The sequence below is a fragment of the Bombyx mandarina genome, chromosome 11, assembly GCF_030267445.1.
Source record: "Bombyx mandarina strain Sakado chromosome 11, ASM3026744v2".
Taxonomy (NCBI): Eukaryota; Metazoa; Arthropoda; class Insecta; order Lepidoptera; family Bombycidae; genus Bombyx; species Bombyx mandarina.
In genome coordinates, this window is record NC_143218.1 from 824,306 (window position 1) to 846,892 (window position 22,587).

A 22,587-nucleotide genomic window follows, 5' to 3' on the forward strand; every position below is an offset into this window, starting at 1 on the left:
CAACCAGATACTGATTTTGAATATCATTCAATTCTCCCGATCCTATACAAAGTCCTAGAAACATTCTCATCTCTAATTTGATGTGATAATTTGTTTTTTTTTATTACGTCTTACTGATCGGTTCGCTCTTTCCTTCCACTTTGCCGAAGACGACTGAAGACTTATCATGGATTACTATGAGTGATGCATATTTAATTGACGGCTACGTTGATGATGTTCTCATTTAATTTTAATTTTAGTTTGTTGAAGTCGGGTTGGATATTTTGTTAGGATAGCGTTAGATTCTCATTGTTTTTTGGGGAACCGTGAAGAGTTATTTGGTCTTGATATTAAAATATTTATTTGATTAGCGTCGTTATCAATTTCGATACATGTATGAACAGAATTAGATAGATATATATAATTGTGGTGCTAAAACCTGTGAGAGTATAGTGAATTGAAACAAACTCACTGGACGCGGCTTCTCGAGTTCTTCCAAAAAGTTTACTGAAATCTAATTAAGTTATTTTTAAAAGTATCGCAAAACATCATGATTTGTCATTATCCAATTTTACATTGATTCAGTTTAATACATTCTGCTCTATTTCGCTTTTCATTTAATAGTTATGTTAGTTATCCAAATGATGGAACTGTATGGGTAATAACATCTATCTATCTATCTATCTCTTAGGTTTATGGCGTTTCCTTTTAGATTTCGCCAATGTCAAGTGTATTTAATACTCTGCTTTCTATAGCGGGCTTCGTGAACGAGCAAGGTCACAGATATTCACTAAGAATTAAGTGAGTAGCTAAGAATGTTTGATGACAGGATCTCTGTTGATTTACCTAAAACAAATAAGACGCACACAATATATATACAGGGGTTAGTTTGATAACAGACAGACAAACTACAGCTTAATATTATTACGGTTAATGAATGAACTAAGAATATAAACGAAAGGGGAGTTGACAAGGGAAAGAAGAGCTTTGAGATCAATGGGGCGAGGAATATCAGGAGGAAGGAGATCATAGAGGGAGGAAGATAGACGAGGACAACTGAAAAATATGTGATTTGGAGAGCCTTCGTCAAGACCACATTCGCAAATAGAACTATCCCTGATATGAAGTTTAGCCAGATGGACGGGGGTACACGTATGGCCTAGCCTTAATCTACAGATCGTACTTGTAAGGCGTTTATGTAAATCTTTGAAGTTGCAGAACCAAGGTCGGGGAGGAATAAAGCCTTGAATATCAGCGTAGTGTTTACCTTTAGAAAAACTAGTCTTTTGCCAACAAGAATTCCAAGAAGAAAGCAATCGTTGTTTAGCTATTGGGAGTAAATCATTAGAATAAACTCTGTAATGATCTATACAGCCAGTTGTTGTGGCGTCTTTGGCACAAAGATCTGCAGTTTCATTACCTAAAATGCCACTGTGGCCAGGCAGCCAAGCAAGGACAACTTCAATGTTTTTAGAATGGCAGCTGAAAAGTAAATTTTTAATATTTAGTATGTAAGGAAATTTAGATTTTGATTTAAATTGGTTAGCAACGATAGCCTGTAAACAACTCTTAGAATCAGTAAAAATAACAGATTTATTTAGATTATGGGACTCAATGAATGATAATGCTTCCAGAATAGCTATGGACTCACCAGAGAAGACTGAAGCTTGAAGGGGGCATTTAAAATTGAGAATCACATTGTATTTGGGAATCCAGACAGCGGAGCCAACACAACCCTGGTCTGACAACTTAGAAGCATCAGTGTAAATGATGAGCTAATCGGACCAATGCTTGGCAATGTATCTATTTAACTGGGAATTTGCAGAATGACATTTTTTTTCTATGCCGAGATCTAAAAGAACTTGAGGCTGAAAGATAAGAGCCTTAAAAGAGATGTCGTAAAGAGGAAATTTTTGATACTGAAATACAGGACAAGGAAGGCGGAGATAGCTGACAAAACTATTGAAAAGGTAGGGATAATCCTTGTAGTCGTTTAGTGGGTGGGTCCTAAAATCCTTGGGCCCGCGGTCTGCTCACAACACCATGCAGATCGTTGAGTCTCACATACCCCGCGCGTCCCTTTTGCGCGGGGACCTCGTAGGAGGTTCGGCCCTCTACCCGAAAAAAAAAAAAAAAAAAAAGGGATAATCCTTGTGGTACCAATATTTATTAGAAGAGATATAATCAGAAAGGATATGGAGTTTAGAGATAAGAGGATGATAAGGAGATTGAATGACTTTAAAAAGGAACTGGTCAGATAAGTATTGTCTTCTAAGGAATAAGGGAGCATCGCCGCATTCTACCTGAAGAGCATTAATAGGTGACGATTTCATAGCTCCACAGATTAATCTCAGACATTTAGATTGAAGTTTGTCAAGGGAACTCATAGCAGATTTGTTACAAGGGTCAAGAAGGAAAGTGCCATAGTCTAAGTAACTACGTACTAAGGCGTTATACATAAGTTTTTGAGTATAGGGGTGACAGCCCCACCAGACACCAGACAAGGAACGCAGAATGTTAATATTTTTCTCACATTTTTTAACAATATGATTAATATGATGGACACCAGTTAATCTAGAATCTAATACAACACCAAGAAATTTCACATTGTCTACACCCGAAAAATTTTGTTGATCGTAAGATATTGAAACGTTGGGACAAGATCTGGACCGAGAGAAAACAACCACTTTGCTTTTAGGAATAGATAGGGACAGACCGTGGTCTGAGAGCCAGTCTTGGAGATGGCCTATGCCTGAATTTAGGCGAGAAGAGGCCTCATCAATATTCTTAGAAGAAACGTAGAGTGCGAGATCATCAGCATATTGTAGAACTTGACAAAAGGAATTGACCGAAAGCTCTAAATCGTACGTATAAATACTGTAAAGTAACGGGCTGAGGACTGACCCTTGGAGGAGCCCCTTCCACAGCTGTCTGGGAGAGGAAGAATAATTTGGAGCACGAATATATACGAATCTAGGAGACAGGAGATTAAAAATTATGTTTACAATCTTCACAGGAATAATCAGCTGGAGCATTTTCTGCCTGCGCACTGGAATAAGATGACACGTCCAGAAAAACACCTTTTTTTATTTTTTTTACCGGCTCGAAGGACCATGTTCGACTTTCCGAGGGATGATTATGAAAATAAACTTGGATTAGAAAAACTTGTATATTCAATAAAAATCAGAAAAACACCTACCAAAGACTCATTTTTAGAGAAGGAAATACGAACGTCTGTTACAAATATGCTTAAACTATCCATAGTGCTAAAACCATTTCGGAATCCAAACTGAGATTTAGCTAATATGTTCCTATTTTCTACAATCCATTCCAAACGGTTCTTGATTAAATGTTCCAATATCTTAGCCATTGTACAGGACAAAGCGATTGGCCGATAGCTAGAAGGGTCAGAGCTGGGCTTTCCAGGTTTTAAAATAGGGATGATAATTTGAGTCCTCCATTCGTCAAGTGGAGTTCCAGATAAAAATATATTATTAAGAATGGAAAGGAATACCTGTTTATTTATTTACTGCTTTTGGAAATAAACGAGTATGGAATCCCGTCAATTCCTGGGGATGAATCACTTAAACACTCCAAGACAGCTGAAAGTTCCTCCCAAGAAAAAGGAGATTCAAAATCATCAGTAGGGTTACAGGGTAAAGTGGAGGGAAAAGTTTCTTGCAAGCAAGGTACAGAAGGAGGGGCTAACCTACAGGAAAAATGTTCAACCCAGTCAGAAGGATCGTTAGATGAGATGACAAGAGCAGGAACAGAGCAGCGATATCGTCTCATATTCTTCCAGACTTTAGAAGGAGGAGTAATAGGAGAGAGCTCCTCGCAAAAACGCAACCAGCCAGATCTTTTCTTTTCTGATAAAAGTCTTACAGTCTTGACTGCAATTCTCTGGTAAGAGATGAAATTTTCCGAGCTCATAGCAACCGAATAAGCATCCTCAGCCTCTGATCTGTTCTGGCAAGTTTGAGTGCACTCTGAATCCCACCACGGGGGAGAAGGGATTTTACATCTAGCAGTGTTTTTGAGAGGTATAGAATTAGCAGCAGAAGAAAGAAGAGCGTTTCTGAAACATACGTAAGAAGAAAGGACATTGACAGGGTTAATCAAAGGAATATTCATTATTTCTTGATCTAAATGAGATCTGAATTGAGACCAATCAGCTCTGTGAGTATTAAATTTTAAGAGAGGTGGAAGGGAAGCAGTAGGAATAGAATGAAAGGAATCAGGAATTGACAGAATGATAGTAAAATGATCACTACCGTGAGTGGAAGATAGGACAGACCAGGAGAGGCTAGAAGCCAAGGAAGGAGAAGTTAAGGAAAGGTCCACAGCAGTCTTTGGATTCTGAGATGGAGGAACTCTGCGAGTAGGGGACCCGTCATTCAGTAAACACAAATCTAGTTCATCACAGAGATCAAGAAAAGGAAAAGAAATAGAATCACAGTAATAACAACCCCAAGATGTATGGTGAATATTAAAATCACCAAGGATAAGGATAAGTGGAGGAAGACTTATAATAATAGTTTTTAATTCAGAGGGAATAGCTAAGTTAAGTTCAGGGATGTAGATGGAGAGGAAAGAAATATTATTAACTCTAACAGCAACAGCAAAAATGCTATTACTGTGGGAAGGAAGGAAGATTTGTTTAAATATCACATTTCTAGATACTAAAATAGCAGAACCAGCATAACCATCTAACCTATCGTCCCGGAGACATGAGAAACCCGGGATCCTAAAGTTGGATCCGGGCTTAAGCCATGTCTCCTGGACAGCAAAGATAGAAGGTTTGTGTTTATTAATAAGGGTGATGATATCATTCTTCTTGTGACGAATGCTGTGACAATTCCATTGTAGGAATTTGGGCATTTTTAATAATTTTATTAAGCTCAGTAAGTTTAGATATGACATTGTTCGGTAGTTCAAAGTCCCCAAAACGGGAAAATATATTTAAAATTGTAGAAAGTAAGAGTTCCAGGAGATTGTCATTGGGAGAAACATCATCTGAAGGATAGGCACTCCTATTAGGGAGACTAGAAGGGGGAGTACTAACAATAGCTTGATGAGCTTGCCTATTATAACCTGGACTTGATGCCGGAGCTGGAGGGGATTTTTGGGTACAGTAAGAGCGACGGTACGAGACTGAATTGGATATGGCTTGGGTGTGGGGAGAAGATTGGGTTAGGGTTTGGGAAGATTGAGTGGGAAACGGGGGGGGGGGAGGCGTACGAGAAATGTCGGCAAAAGATCTTCTGACTTGTGGAAGCCTGACTGATGCTTCATTGTATGAAATATTTTCTTGTGACATCACCAGTTTGATAGATTTCTGTCTAGAATATTCAGGGCAAGATGTATCAATGGCTTTATGGTTACCAGAGCAAAACAAACAGGTAGGTATAGGAGATAAACTATTACAGTCAATGCCAGAGTGAGATTTCGCACAGATAAAACAACGCGCATTTGACCGGCATTGCGTAGCAACATGTCCAAACCTGCAGCAATTATTACATTGTATTGTTGGTAAAATATATGTCTGAACTGGGAGGGAATTGAAAAAGCAGTAAACTCTATCAGGAAGCTTTTGGCCAATAAATGTAAGAACAACTGTCGAAGTTGGAGTCCAAATAGGAGTGTTGTTTCCGATTGATTTTTTATTGAGCCGTCGGGCTCTGATGACACGTCCAAAGCCATCAGGAACTTCAATGGAAGAAACTAATTCTTCTAAGGTCCACTCTACGGGAACGCCTCTTACAATACCCATGCGAGTCACATTATACGAAGGTATGATAGCATTATATTTAGCTGCAGCAAGACCTGGGTGATCTAGGAAAGAATTTGCGGCAACAGCAGTTTTAAATTGTACTGAGACTCGGTTTCGGCCGATACGTTTAACGCCGTCTTTAGCAACGTCCTTGATATTATCGTGATGTAAAAAGTCACCAAATTTAATTGGGCGTAGTGTAACACTAGCCGAAGACTCGCAATCTTTGCTTACGTGGATCAAAAAAGGAGCAACATCCTGATCCAAATATCGTTTTCTGTTGCCGTCATATTCTGGTAAGGTATACACAGATTGAACAGATCCGATTACTTGCGCTACTGTATTTTTCTTTGGTGGTAAAGAGGAATGATCAGAATTTGGAGGCGTGTCTTTTTCTAGAAGGATGGATTACCTCCGTGTCCATTGGGATTGATGAGTTAGTTGGGTCAAGGATATAACCTCCCCCGGGATCGGGGGGGTCAACGCCGTTCATAATTACACTATTTACACTAAACTACTATATTATAATACTTACAAATAAGACAACACACTTATATAAACACACAAAACTAATAATTAGCTAATCAACAGGTAATAGAACCCAATAAAGCACCCGAAAATTATTAAACAACCAAAACACTTGCTTCAAACACTCAACCACCTACTCTCGGTAATAACATTACAGACCCTGTTTTAGAAAAGAAAAAAAAAAAAACTGTCAAATGTGTCATACATTTTGAGCTTTTTCTGGGCCAGTGCGTGGCCAGTGCAGGCAGGCCAGTGTCATTTATTGTCTATGGTTATTGGTTTGTGCTTCTCACATTTTTAATCTTACTCTATCAACTCTATGCTTCTCACTCATTTCGCACTGAAATTTGGGTCTATGGTGCTTCTTATATATATTAAGTGTATAATCTATGCTTCTTATTTCTTAGTGCCTTTGCGGGATTAGATTGTTATTATGAGTTATGTTTTTCCTTTACAATTCAAGTACGATAGAAACTACACCAACTCATGAACAATCTGGATAATAAATAAGGCTTTAAAAAAACAATCATGTTCCGTACCCATTCGGATCTTGTGCGAACGCCACCTGTGCAAAAGGCGAGCTGCGATTCCGAAGTTTTTAAATGCGATCTGTGTAAAGCGTGCTGGCTATCCGAAACAGAAGCTGACTTGCACAGAAAGATCGCACATTTCCCTGAATTAATTTCAAAATCGAAATGCGAAACGAATCATATGTGCTTGGTGAGTTTGTGTATCCAAGAATTCACATAAAAAAATATTCCTTCGACAAAGTCAAGTCATGAAACCGTTTATATAAATGTAATCAGCTGTGAGTGATATTAAAATTTTAATAAAAATTCATAGTAGCTAATTGAACTTAATAGTTCTCATCTCATCTCAATGAGATCATAGTCCACCCAGTGCTAGATAGGTTTATTTATCAACAACGTAATTGCAGCAACCTACCTTGAGATATGCTCGCTGAGTTTTTGAGTACAATACCTGCTCCTTCCTACAAACTGGAAATCATTGCTGTGTGGGTTCAATATTTACCACCAGTAAGAAGCAGAGCTTAGTCACGCAAAAGGTGTAGTTTTCTAAAATATTTTAGTCAAAATTCTATTATTAACTTTCAGATCTGCATGCGACCTCAAGAAAGTAAGGACAGTCTGTTGAAACACACGAAAACTGATCATCTATTATCCTCACCGACTGCAAGGAAAGTCGAGCGCGAAATATTTGTATGCGACTATTGTAACGGAGTATTCTTCAACAAATTCATGTTGACTGCTCATTTCTATTTCAAACACATTAAAGATCAAACTAGAGGCATACAATGTGTAATATGCAACCGATATATGCATTACAAGAATACATGGTTCCATTTGAATAATGTGCACATGGTGAACACGAAAACGGCATGCCAAATATGTTTAAACCAATTTCAGACGACAGCAAAATTGAACGAGCACTTAAAGTCACATAAGCCGTACCTGAACTGCACTATATGCGGATACACGGCAAGCAGGGACTCATATTTCACAGAACACCTAGAGAAACATAGGAAATCAAATGTTACATCAGTTAAGAATCACAAGCAGTACTTCACTAGAATGAAGAAATATCATAACTACAGTCTCTATAGTGGTATCAAGGGATTATTTTTATACAATGTTCATATATGCTTGCTGTGTCGCGAGATATGTTCTAGCGATGATGAAATGAAATTGCATATATGCACCGAGCATATGCAAACAAATGTGGTGAAAAAGAAACCCGTTTGTGCGTGCGGAAAGGATTTCTTCAATAATGTTCTATTAAAACATCATGTGTTTAAGTTAAAAGGGATGCATCGGGCTTTAAGTAAGTATCTACATCAGGATACTAGTTCAGGGTATTCTGAACGGTGAATGATGATCGCTACTAGGCAGCTGGACCCCCACTGCTCCTGCGGGAGTGTGTTGGGAAACAAATTGTTTACATACATATACTGTAGTGAAGATACACAATATATTATACATGTTATATGAGTCGACTATTATCAAAGCCGGCAATGTGACTTTTGGACAATTATTGGTAAATCAGAAAAACGAATTATTGACTTTGTATTCCATTGGCAGTCACAAAACTCTTCTGAACGACATCTTAGATAAATAACAGGTTAAGTATTAACCTTTATTTAATGCAGGTTTTGAACCGAATTATTTGAAGGAGACGATAATATTCAAATAAATCTGTACTGACATATCAATAACATTTTTTTGTCCAAATGCACAGATTGCCACCTTTGATAATAGACGACTCATATAACCAATAGATAGTGAAAAAAATAACTGAAATTCTTTACTTTATAAAAAGGTAATAAAACACACAAAAATAATGCCACTAAGAATTACCTAATTGTCATCACAAAATTCCATAAAGGTCGTTTTCAAATTTGGGGGCAAAAGCGAGTTATTTGATTTAATTCTCATAACCTTAATGTTACTGCAATTATAAGTACAGTATATTTGTTGTCATGACAACAGGCACATGGTCCTATAACTATATATTCATAATCACTGTTAAATGAAGAATTATACATTCAAAACTACCCCAAATTCAATTTAATTTATTCAGTATATAATACAATAATAAAGGAAAACTAACTGGATATTAGAACATTATTAAAAACAAAAGAAGTAAGATTTCTAAATATTTTAAAAAGTTCTTACTTAAATTGTCATCTGTGTTGACGTTATCAAATGCGTGAATTGAAAAATATACTTGAATATTATATAATATTATCAATAAATGAGTGATTGACTTGATTGTGATCAAGCATTTTATATTTTGAACATGCGTAAATACAAAAATAGAAAATTAGATAAAGTTTATATTCATGAAATCATTACTTCTTTAGCTGCAAAATTGAAAACGACCCATAGTCGCAATTCTATTTTCATAAAAAACTTAATATAGCCACTAATTTAGTTTAAGGTTCATCGCTTGGTGATTGGATCTATTACTTGAATCATACCACTTCCTTTTTGTCAAAATTATACAAATGAGGGGACAAGCCCATAGACAACAGCAATGTAAATACAGGCATGACAGAAATGGACAGGGTGGTAATATCGAACAATGTGGACTCACAAAATGCCTTACCACCAATAAAATTGATTGGCTTAGATTCTTTCACACAATCTGTATTGGTTATTTGGTATTTAGAGCGTGTACCTGATCTAATTCTGGTATGTGCTACCAATATCCATAAAAAAACTGGATTGTTGAATATGAATCCATTGTTATCATAAACTAGTTTTGTTTTGTGCTTTTTTTAAATTTTTATTTCTACAGATGACAATGAGGTCCCTGAGGCACAGATTAGTGACAATGAGAATTCCGAGGTAGATATTAGTGATAAGGAGATTCCCGAGACACAGATTAGTGATATTGCGAATACTTATATACAGATTATAGATGACAAAGAAATAAATACAAATATAGAAATGGAAGGAAATCTCACTAAAGAATGTCGTAAGTAATATAAATACATACAACTCGACCAAGCTAAGTTTGCACCTCGCTGGAATGCGGCGCCCCGCCCGCTTCCCCGCTCACCTTCCCGCGATCGCCCTGTCGCGTCAGTACCGTTAGCATCATTGTCGCCGGTACGCGTCATACGAGTTTTCGTCACCCTATCTGTTAAATTTAAAAAAAAATTAACTGTTCTTGTTAGGTTTTTTTGTTGAAGTTTAGTTATATTATTGGGCTACTTTTGTTAAGTTTTTGTTAAACTGTTGTTACTGACCGCTTAACGTTCATTTTTTTACTTCGAGAGGATTGTTGTGGGCAACAAAAAATGAAAGAAAAGGTCATACACGGTGAAGGGAGAAACATAATACTGAAAAGGAAACATAAAAGAAAATTATTACTGATCAATTTGGATACAAATTTAAAAAGTGCAAGAACGCCGGGTTCTCTTAATACAAAAACCCGATATCGCTATATTTTCATGTATGCAAATGTATTATACAGTGATTCTCAACCACTGTTCCGCGGCACTTTTGTGTGCCGTCAAATTTCGAAAGTGTGTGTAATAATGTTAATATTATTAAATTATATCATTTTAAAAGAAAAATATTTTAAACATGAATATATATATAAGCAAAAAAAAAAATTTAAGTATATTTTAGTTTATTTCGTATATTAAAATTTTTTGATAAACTATTTATGCAGTGTGTTGTAGTAAGTAAATAATTTTTATCTTTTTTTTTTGTGTGCCGCCAAATTTTGAAGTCGTTAAATATGTGCCGCAACAAAAGAAAAGGTTGAGAATCACTGGTATAATATATTTTAAAAACAATAAATGCAAAGTAAAATCTAACAAACATTTGCTTACATTTTTAAAGTCATAGCGAATCCTTTTTTCAGACCGTACCTAAGCGACAGTGTGACGTAATCGATGTGAGGTGCAAACTTAGCTTGGTCGAGTTGTATATGCATATATTTATATATATCGGCGCAATATTACCTACTAGTTACTTAACTAACAATAGCTAAAGTTAATTGTTTCCTTAATGATCTCATTGTTGGTTATGTATTAGAAGTTCAATGAATGCAAACAATTGCTTAAGTTGTTATTCAAGAGAATTCATGAAGAAACTACCCCTGATTTTCTACTATATAAATATGAGTGACTAAATATTCAACACACAGCCCACTGAGCTTTTCGCTGGGCCTTTGCAGTGGGTGGACATTACAATCCGGTGGTAGATTCTGCGAAGCACTGCTCTTGTTGGGGCTAGTGTTAGCAACTTCACCGGGTTAGAACCCCATGAGCTCACCTACTCGCTCAGTGAATCTAGTATGACCACTCGAGGTCACTAGAATAGGTAGGAAAAAAATATATGCATAAAACATTCCGGCTCAAGCAGCGGAATGAAGTGAGCTTTCTGTTGTTATTGTTGTACAATTACAACGCTGACATCATCCTTTTTAAAAACAACACGGTGCCAGTCCCATCGTCATCTATACATCTATACATCTAAATAAAATTGGAGTGTCTGTTTGTAATATTGAAATAGTGTACGAGTCATGTATCGTACAGGGCCAGCGCGCACATCATATTGCAGACCGATGCATTTTACGTCAAAGTCATTCATTTTCGTTCAGTTCGTGTACCGCCATCAGCAAGGCGTCGCGTACTCGCATAATGTCATTGTTATCATATAAATAATCATAATCAGCATACTCCTATCAATAAACAATTAATCAATATCGGAGTTGTTATCATTATCACAGCAGAGGGTTGTGCGGACAAACCGTACATACCTTTATGGTCCTTCGAGCCACTTTTTGTATCAAAAACCAAGGACATCACGAGTGGAACAATTATATAACATTTTGTGACTGAGTTTCAAAAGTGAGGTGACCTGTACTTAGAAAACCAGCGCAATTCAACAGCAGCATTAAATCAACACTTCGTTAACGGCTACTATAAGTGTGAGCTAGCAGCAATATTCAGCCCCAACCAGCGGTCCAGTTCAAGTAAGATCGTTTCATTTGTAATTCAAATACAAACATGGAAGATATCCTATACACTCAACAACAACTGCTCGAGGCAATAGAGCAGCTTTATACAAATTTCAAAAAAGATGGTTCCGACCGTAAGACTTCCGACTACCTCAGGCGAAGGCTGGAGACGCTTAACCAATACTGGCAGGAATTTCAGTTTAATCATAAAAAGCTGTTAAGCATAGAATACATAAAATCTCATTCGTACTATACTAGCAACCAGTACACCATATTTAAAGACAAATACGAACATATCCGTGCTGTAATAACCAATTATCAGCCAAAAGATGATAGGCCGTCAACACCGGTTTTAAAGCCAGCAACACCAGTATCAGTTCCCGGAACATCCCAACAGTTGCCAGTTCAATCAACTGGCACAAACAGTAAAACCGATGAGCTGCTGCGAAAACAACGTAGCAACTACAAGGCATTCGAGCATACTGTTGCTAACACCAACTTGGACCTTATCACCGAAAAGTGGGAGTTTGATAATCTCGTACGTAACATTCAATCTCGGTGGACATTGATCGATGCCTCGCACTGGGAGTTGGATAGTGAGCTCGGGCCGAACAACAAAGAAGAGGATACTCTGTACTTACAGTTTGAAAAAACTTTTAATGATATTATTAAGGCAGTCAACAAAAAGATGTGCTCGGTCTCCCACCGAGAGAAGTCCACTCCTCAAGTAGAAATACCAATTTTCAACGGAAGTTACCACAACTGGACATCCTTTAAAGATCTTTTTACGGAAACTATACACAGTAACCCGTCTCTTTCGAATGCTCAGAAAATGCAGTTCCTTAAAACAAAGGTTAAAGGTGAAGCAGAGAAATTGATTCAACATTTATCAATAAGCTCCGATAATTATATAATATGCTGGAATATATTGAACCACAGATTTAATAATGAAAGACTGATATTCAGCGCTCACGTCGACATTCTAATAAGCATACCAACAGGACAACAACCATCGATTAACCATATTAAACGCATACATGACACAACATTAGAAAGCCTCAACGCTATAAAAAACCTAGGTGTAAACGTGGAGTCTTGGAGCCCTTTGATTGTACATCTTTTAGCACAAAAATTAGATACCGAGACGTACAGGGAATATATATCATTCATTAAAAACCCGAGAGAACTACCAAAATTACAAGAATTCCTAGATTTCTTGGAGGGTAAATTTACTAGTATGGAGACATCGCGTAGACGGCCGGAACTCTCATTTCAAAAATTTTATAATCGAACAAACAGTTCATATCAGCAACCGACAGGAGCAAAATATCTTAAGCCAAATTATAACATAAAACAGTCATTTCCTACTCAAGGGCAAGACATTTCGCAAGAAACAAATTGCAAAATCACCAATCAAACAAATTTATTCAAGTGTCGAGTATGCAACTCAAATGAACATGGCATATTCTATTGTCATCAATTTTTGCAATTGTCACCAACGGCTAAGCTGGCAACAGTGTCAAAGCATAAATTATGCAAAAATTGTCTAAATGTGCATACGCATGGCAACGGGTGTTGTTTATTTATAACGCCAATCATGTGTCTCAAGAGGACGTATCAGAAACTCTGCTTACTACAGCATTAATCAACGTGCAAGCAAACGATGGGTCCCTGATAACTTTGCGAGCACTCCTTGATCAGGGTTCACAAACATCCCTGATAACGGAAAAAGCAGCGCAAAAGCTACGAATACCACGTGGCCGCTGCAAAGGGGTCATATTCGGCGTCGGAGCTAAAGAAAATAATTGCAAAGGCGTCATAAGAATCACGTGCAGTGCCATTTATAGTGATTATACATTTGACACCGATGTTTTCATTATGCGCAATTTAATAAACAATTTGCCGAATAGATCATTTACAAAGCCAAAATCATGGAAGTTTTTAGAGAACATCACGTTGGCTGATCCAGATTTTAATGAAAGTCGCCCTGTAGACATTTTACTTGGGGCCGATATATACTCAAACATTATTCAAGAAGGTATCATCAGGCACGAAAAATCACAACCAGTTGCACAACAAACGCGCTAGGGCTGGATTCTATGCGGGACCGTGCAGAGAACATTCCAGTGCAACGTTGTGATAAATAACATCGATGACATTCGACAGTTTTGGTCAGTTGAAGACATAGCAGAAAATTCGAGGATGTCACAGGATGATCTGGATTGTTTGCAGCACTATAAGAACACAACAGCTCGTAACGAAGAAGGTCGTTACACTGTTGAGCTGCCATTCATACCAAACTTTCAAGAAAAACTAGGAGCTTCGAAACCCATGGCTTTGGCACAATTCCGGCAACTTGAGAGGAAATTTATCAAACAACCGCAATTAGCAGAATCATACAGACAGTTCATTCATGAATATCAGGCAATGAATCATATGGTTGAGTGTAACAGTAACATAACACCGGCCTGCTTCTTGCCTCATCATTGTGTTCAGCGCGCCGATTCTACAACTACTGCATTAAGAGTAGTATTCAACGCATCGGCGAAGACCTCCACGGGCCATACGTTGAATGACCTCATGAAGCGTGGCCCTAATTTACAGCAAGATCTCATGTCATTAATCTTGCGATGGAGGCAATATCAGTTTGCTTACACAGCGGACATTGAAAAAATGTATCGTCAGATACAGTGCAGCACTGAACATCAAAACTATCAGAAGATACTTTGGAGGAGCTCTCCTGACCAACGGTTACGTGAATATCAGCTCACGACAGTCACTTACGGTATGAAAGCAGCCCCATTCTTAGCCATTATGACTTTGAAACAATTGGCAGCTGATGAAGGCCACAAGTATCAGGACAGCAGAGCAGCTAAAGCGTTGCAAGAGGAATTCTACATGGACGACCTTGTAAGTGGAAGCTTCACATTGTCATCGGCCAAACAACTGCAGGAAGATTTAATCCGATTACTACGGTCGGGAGGTTTCAACTTACGAAAATGGTCATCTAACAACGAGGAATTACTTCAAAACGTCAACAGAGCGGCGTCAGATCAAGCATCATTCGACTTCAAGCAAGCCGAAGCAACAAAGACACTCGGCCTGAAATGGAATCCCAACGAAGATACATTCTCGTTCGAACTAAAAATAGGTAAAACAATAAAGGCAGAAAAACGTACAAAACGTTCACTACTATCAGATATCTCAAAGATATTTGATCCACTCGGTTGGCTAGCACCAATTACAACAACATTGAAACTTTTATTCAAACAAGTATGGCTCTCTAATATTCAATGGGACGACCAGCTTCCAGTTAAAATAAGCACTGAGTGGGAAAAGGTTAAATCAGATCTACAGAACATAAGTGAATTCAGAATCCAAAGATGGTACAAGATTGGGGAGCAAGACACTATCCAATTGCACGGCTTTTGCGAGGCTTCAATAAAAGCATATGCATGTGTTGTGTATTGTAAAATTGATACTTACGTTAAACTCGTTGCTGCAAAAACAAGACTGGTGCCAGAGAACAAGAAGCTAACTTTGCCACGTCTAGAGCTGTGTGGAGCGCATCTACTATCATCACTTATGCAAAAAATAGTTCAAGCCCTCCACGGACGCAAGATCAAAGTATACGGTTGGAGTGACTCAACAGCAGTTCTCGGCTGGATTCAAGGCGATATCAACCGCTGGACACCATTTGTGGCGAATAGAGTCAAACAAATCAAAGATGTCATAGTATCAGACCATTGGTATTACATAAAATCAGCTGACAACCCAGCTGATTGCGCCAGCCGTGGTATCACAACAGCACAATTGAATCAACATCACCTGTGGTGGAACGGCCCTCAATTTCTGCCTGGATTCGATGAGTCATCGGGAGCAGAGAAGTCCATCTACGTCACGGATCAAGAGGAGCGAAAAATAAAACAGAGCAACGTCATAGTTCGACATCATAGCGATGATGTCATTCAATACATACTACAAAGAAACAGCGATATAGCACGCGCCGTACGGATACTTGCCTGGGTGTTACGTGTGACGCGACGTCAGCACAATCACTCTGGTTACTTGCATGCGAATGAATTGGACACAGCAAAACAAATGATTATTAAATACGTTCAAGAAGCGGAATTTTCTGAAGAGATTAATAGTCTACGAAAACAGGAGCTAGTAAATAGCAAAAGTAAAACTTTATGCCTCAACCCGTTCTTGGACAAGGACGGTCTATTGAGAGTAGGAGGCAGACTGAAGCACGCAAACATAGACGAAGAAATGAAACATCCACTGATCATACCACACAGCAGCTACATTACTGACCTTATTATCGACCAAGCCCACCGCTGCACGTTTCATGCGGGGGCTCGGATGACACTCGCACACATCAGACAGAGCTATTGGATATTAGGCGGAAACAGAGCTGTGAGGAAGCGTTTGCTTACATGTATTACGTGTAAAAAGCATAAGGCAATTAATCAAAAACAAATGATGGGGGATTTACCTGCACCCCGAAGCAATCCTTCGCGTACTTTTCACCACACTGGCGTAGACTACACAGGATACGTTGACGTAAAACTCAATAAAGGGCGAGGTGTCAAAACAAGCAAGGGATACATTGCAGTGTTCGTGTGCATGGTGACAAAAGCTGTGCACCTAAAGCTCGTATCAGACCTAAGCTCAACAGCATTTTTGGCTGCCCTAAAACGCATGTCTGCACGCCGGGGTAAGCCGCATCATATTTACAGTGATAATGGGCAGAACTACGTAAAACGTTTAACGACGGGTTCTATACAGAGATTAATGAGATGGGAATTCAGTGGCATTTTAATGCCCCCGCCTGGCCCAGTGCTGGAGGCTTATGGGAAGCAGCTGTTAAAAGCCTAAAACATCATCTTCGACGTGTGGTTGGCGAACAAAAACTCACGTTTGAGGAATATAGCACATTACTGGCCCAACTCGAAGCATGTCTTAATAGTCGACCGCTGTGCACAATTACAGAAGACCCAGATGACTTGAATTATCTGACGCCCTCACATTTTCTAAGTAGCGGTCCCATATTGACCATCTTGGATACGGAACAAGATGAGAGAACCAGATGGAAGAGAACTCAGAAAACTTTTGAAGACATTTGGAAGAGGTGGCAATCCGAATATCTCGCTCAACTTTCAACGAGGAGCAAATGGCAAAGACCTCATGAAAATGTACGAGTTGATGACGTTGTCATCATTCATGAGCCTAACCTTCCCGCAGGAAGATGGGCTCTAGGCAGAGTCACTGAGCTACATCCCGGCTCCGATGGACTGGTCCGGGTAGTTACCCTGAAAACAAAAACTGGGTATATCAAGCGCCCAGTGATTAAACTATCAGTGTTGGTATCTAACCCGAAAGCAACCGATCAGGCAGGGAAGATATCAGACAAACCAACAATCAAGAAGAAGGATGACCAATCAAAATGTCGACCTGGAACGGCGTCAAATTTGATAGCAACTCTCATTACACAATTCCTTTTCATGACGTCAGTTTTTGGCCACCAGCAACCAACATCTCCATATAGTTTGACAACGATTCACAAAGCACTATATTTTGACTGAATCTCGAGCGTGCAATTTATACAAGATGAATGGAAACTCATCGTGTATCACGACATGAGCCCTTATTGGGACGGTTCAGAAACCTTCAAGAAATACCTTCAACAAATAACCAACGTGTGCGAAAGAGAGACAAACACGGCACTATGTGACATTATCATACTACAACTACGTCATGCTCATGACGAACTAAAGTACTACAACGAAATGTTAATGAATCAGCATGTCGAAGAACGCACCCGGAAGAGACGAGGCCTCATCGACGGTGTGGGCTATGTTGCTAACAGTTTATTTGGAGTTTTGGATCAACGTTTCGCCGATCAATACAAGCAGGATATTTCTCTTATAAAAAGAAATGAAGAACACTTAGGACTCCTGTGGAAAAATCAGACCTCAGTTGTAGAAGCGGAATATAATTTACTCAAAAGAACTGAGGAATCGATCAATCGGCAACACAAAGTCATTAATCAACATTTAAACAGCTTAACGAAGGCCACTAACATTTTGAACAAAAATCTGCAGGAACAAGAAGTGATGAACGAGCTAGCACTCTCCACAATCATAGCTACAAATATGCTCGCGAAGCTAAAATCGATACAAGATACAATAATCGACACGATAACAGATATCCATCATGGAATATTCAATGTCCATTTACTATCGCCGAAGCAATTACAAGATCAACTCCGCATTATTTCCGGACAATTATCGCGAGAGCTATCCTTACCGATGGAAAACATACAGTCGGAACTACCCAAAATTTATCATCTTCTGAAGGTCAAAGCAAGGGTAACACAACAGTACCTTATATTTGAAATCAGAATACCACTTGTCAGCAGGGAGAGTTATGACTTATATCAATTGATATCAATACCACAACAACATGGAAACGCGACAGTCGTCGTCGTGCCGGTATCAGATTACATCGCAATAAATTTACGCAAAGATACTTACTTAGCAATGTCGGCAAGAGACATACAACATTGTGTCCAGTACGACGACTTAACTCGTCTCTGTCACTCTCGAAAACCTATTTTTCAATTTAAGACAGAAGACAGCATGTGCATCAAAGATAAGAGCACCAACAGGTGTCTTACAAGCACTGCAGCGTGCCGCAATAATTGGATGGAGTTGAGTAGAACAAATACTTACCTTTATTATTGTTGCGGGCAATGTGCACTGCGCGTCATATGTGAGCATCAGATTACTGCAATACAAGTCGCTAAGGCCGGGGTCATTACACTGGATTCTGATTGTGTAATTAAAGGTGAAGACTTCACCGTTTTTTCACATAAACCACTTCACTCAGAGGTTAAAATTGCGAGTGACTTGGAATCACAGCAAATAGCACCGATCAATCACATCATCAACGTCTCTGTGCCAGAACTCGAATTCAACATCACCGATCACCAAGCTTCATTTCGGCACATTAAGGAACAGATTGAGGAGATGAAGTCAGAAAAGGCTTTGTACTCTGAAATATCAAGCCATGACATACATCAATATTCAGTAATCTACGTGTTGGTTTTGGGTGCTGTGTTGACAGTAATAGTTTTCCTTTGTCGGTGGTTTTATCGTCGTCGGCAGAGGAGCGCCGACTTAGAGTCGGACTCCGAGGTGCAGCCTCCAAAGGTGCCGGCGCGCAGAGGGTTTGCCACCTCCGTCGTCGGTACGACGCCACACACAAGAGACGCAAATCATCAGTCGCGAGAAGAGACCGTTGAATTGAGGAATTTTAATAGCATATTCAGCAGCATAAAGCGGCACGAGAAAACACCTACAGTGCTTACCAAACCAGTGTCTACTGACAGTGACTGACTCAAATTATGTTTAAGCATAGATTTAAGTTATGCATTGTAACTTGAGTGAAATTTATAAGTTTATTAGCATTTAAGCATTTTTTTTGTAAACTCATGATCATCATCCACTCACATCTCTCTCGCCCGGGAATATGTACGAGTCATGTATCGTACAGGGCCAGCGCGCACATCATATTGCAGACCGATGCATTTTACGTCAAAGTCATTCATTTTCGTTCAGTTCGTGTACCGCCATCAGCAAGGCGTCGCGTACTCGCATAATGTCATTGTTATCATATAAATAATCATAATCAGCATACTCCTATCAATAAACAATTAATCAATATCGGAGTTGTTATCATTATCACAGCAGAGGGTTGTGCGGACAAACCGTACAAATAGCCTCTTTTTACTACATGCATATGAATATATATATATATACGGTACATACACCAAAATAACATTTTTTTACAATTTTTGTCTGTCTGTCTGTTTGTTCCGGCTAATCTCTGGAACGGCTGGACTTTTACTGATAGGTAACTGATGATATAAGAAGTAACTTAGGCTACTTTTTTTTAGACTAGCCTCGCCCCGCGGCTTCACTCGCAGTACGACAATAACCGCGGGTAGCGTCGCGGGACTCTGCTATCAATAATAAAATTTAATGTTTCCGAAGCGAAGCGAGCACGGGTCGCTAGTATTTAAATAAAAACTAATTTTAATTAAACGACTAATCAATTGTCTTTTTTTTTGCAGAAGAATATCTTTCCATTCAAAATTCAGAAGTCATAGGTAAGAGAAATTTATTGTTATAATATAGTTTTAGATAATTGGCTTTATGATTGGGAATGTTCAATTGTATCACGGGGTGAAAAGCTATTTCATTATACACATTTAAAAATATAAAAACCGCTCAGTTCTCATTGGAATGTATTAAGTTATAATCTTAATTGTACAAAAATACTTGTAAAAATACTGTAAAAAAATACTTGTTCCTATTCGGGTTGAAGTCACTTCAACGCGAAAACGTCAAATAACGCGTTATACGAGAATACTATTATAACGCGGAACTTACACTCCCTCCATGTTATACTTACTATTATTTTTTATATGTGTCCAATGAATGATGCATGCATCTTTGTGGCTAGGAATGTATTACATATTATTATATCGATTTTTTTTTGTTATTATATCGATATGTACTGTAACAAATGAAATACCTATATATTTTTTATTAATTAATTAAATTATTTATTTATCTTTCCAGATGTGTACGCAGTACAAGAGGAATATGAAATAGAATAGTACAAGTTGTAAGTCCTGGATTTACTTCGGGACTGTTTAATACATAATATATGGATATGTATATGGAAAATATTTCAAAAACAGCGCCACCTCTCGGTGATATATTATGTAATATAAAAAATTGCAACCATTAAAAATATTAATTTTAATATTAATTTTATTAAGTTAATTATGTACTCGCTCCGTGCTATTAGTGAATTTATATATAAAAAAATGTTTTATGAATTTTGTTTCATTTCGTATTTAGTTTGATAAAAAAATTTAAAGGTGAAGGAAGCATGAATCTTTGACAACTATCTTTTGCATCATTAAAATGTGTCGGGTATCGTGGGACACCGGATAGGAACGAAGTTCCATATTATATAAATGTTAATTTTTAGTTCTATTTGAGGTATAATCAGTGTGACCATCTCTAAGCTATAGATCCTGCCTTACCTTAGTTGAAAAACTGCCGAATCCTGCCAACGTCTGTAAAAAAAATGCCTAATTAATGCCAACTGTTGTAATAAACCAAGAAAAGTAAAAATACAAGAGTTGTTGGCGGGAACTTAAAGGGGATGTTGTGCTATGCAGATTTATTTATTACAATGTGCAAAATTACTCTAAAATGAACAATATTTGAAGTATATTGATGCTTTTTGAGTATTAGTTACATAGGTATTTACCACGGAATAGATAAATAAGGTTGGAATGGTAATGTAGGCGGGGCAGCGTGCCACAGTTATGATTCTACAATCATAACTCGACCGATTCTTTCATTCACCGCGTTTAGTGCGCTTCGGACTACTTTGGCGAACAGATCTCCGCTTTATAGTGCCGTGTTGTGCAATTATAACTTGTAAAACAAAAAATCAGACCTCAAGTATAGAGCGAGGAGGTATATCTTTCGATCGGTAAGTCGAAATTACCATTTAATTACAATATTATTTGTCTAAAACATAAAAATATACTGAGCATTATGAAATTCCAAACATTAACTATATTATTGCAGCAAGTTATAAATAGCATACATTGCGCGATGTGTACTCGCCCAATGAACGCAATGACCAAGTCAGCTTCCAATGTACTACATGCATTGCGTTCTCTACACTTCAATCTTTGAAATTTCGGCCTTTGCCCTGATTGGACGTGGTGCAGTTTGTCGATAGTGAGGTGACCATGTGGTGAAATAAAATCATCGACAGAATTCTCGACTATGTTTACATTTGACATGGATAATTTTTGCATTATTTTATATTTAATTAATGATACCTAGTAGATTCTTAGTGAGACGTATTTTGAGTAAAATAAATATGTATTATTATTATTGAATTATTATCATTGAATTAATGTGAAGGTATAATATAAAGGGACATGTAGACCTCACATTTACGGGTATTTACTATATTGTCTAAGACGTATTAAAAATGCTATTTGACTAATGCAGTAAATTAAAAATTTTATGTTTCCTAAAGAACCTAACGCCAGGGAACAATGGATTGACGTGACAGGTAGAGGAAACTGGAGACAAAGACGAGTACTATTTGCTCTAAACAATTTACTGAAAATGATTTTACCTTAAAAAAATCAGAATACACTTAGTTTTGAAAAATTCATTCGCAATTAATAGCAAGCGCCAACTGCTTAACAAATACGTTTTATTCCAGGGACAGTGACTATTTGTAATTAATAAAAGTAAAATAGTTTTTTTTTCAATATTTATTTCATGTTTCATTTTCTCCATTCATTCATCAGATAATTTATCGATAAGAATATCGATTTTATCAAGCACTAGCGTGCATGAACATTTTTATTGCCTTTTTGCGTTTGTGAGTGTGTATGCCTACGGGTGTTTTTGTTGTGTGCGAAATACTTGTAATCACAGTATGTGTATGTGTAGAAATTAAAATAGTCGGGATGAAGCGGCGACACTGGTTCTAACACAAAATTAGAGCAAAGGCCTTTCCAACCTTATTTATCTATTCCGTGGTATTTACGTGAGAAATGTAAACTGTGTAATCAAATGTTGTCTTACGACTTGTCATAAGAACTCCGTTGCACGGCGTCTGTTGATAGCCTACACTTCAGCTAAGCTGTACGTAGAGTTTGAAAATGAAGAAACTATAATATAGTGTGTACATGA

The 22,587-nt window shown here is 37.9% G+C and overlaps 1 protein-coding gene across 1 annotated transcript; it reads left to right on the forward strand.

Moving 5' to 3' along the window:
* The first annotated feature begins 6,619 nt into the window (after positions 1–6,619).
* LOC114249077 (zinc finger Y-chromosomal protein-like) lies at positions 6,620–20,690 on the forward strand. Its single transcript, XM_028182548.2, has 5 exons — positions 6,620–7,000; positions 7,396–8,122; positions 9,599–9,778; positions 19,917–19,952; positions 20,428–20,690. The coding sequence occupies exons 1-5, from the start codon at positions 6,809–6,811 to the stop codon at positions 20,463–20,465; spliced, it is 1,173 nt and encodes a 390-aa protein (XP_028038349.2). The 5' UTR covers positions 6,620–6,808; the 3' UTR covers positions 20,466–20,690.
* The last annotated feature ends 1,897 nt before the right edge of the window (positions 20,691–22,587 follow it).

What these genes read in the sequence shown, in the direction of transcription:
- LOC114249077 (XM_028182548.2), top strand. Translation starts at nt 6,809, where the DNA reads ATGTTCCGTACCCATTCGGATCTTGTGCGAACGCCACCTGTGCAAAAG. An exon ending in AGGGATGCATCGGGCTTTAA is followed by an intron (nt 8,123 to 9,598) that starts GTAAGTATCTAC and finishes TTATTTCTACAG; the next exon opens with ATGACAATGAGGTCCCTGAG. An exon ending in AAATCTCACTAAAGAATGTC is followed by an intron (nt 9,779 to 19,916) that starts GTAAGTAATATA and finishes TTTTTTTTGCAG; the next exon opens with AAGAATATCTTTCCATTCAA.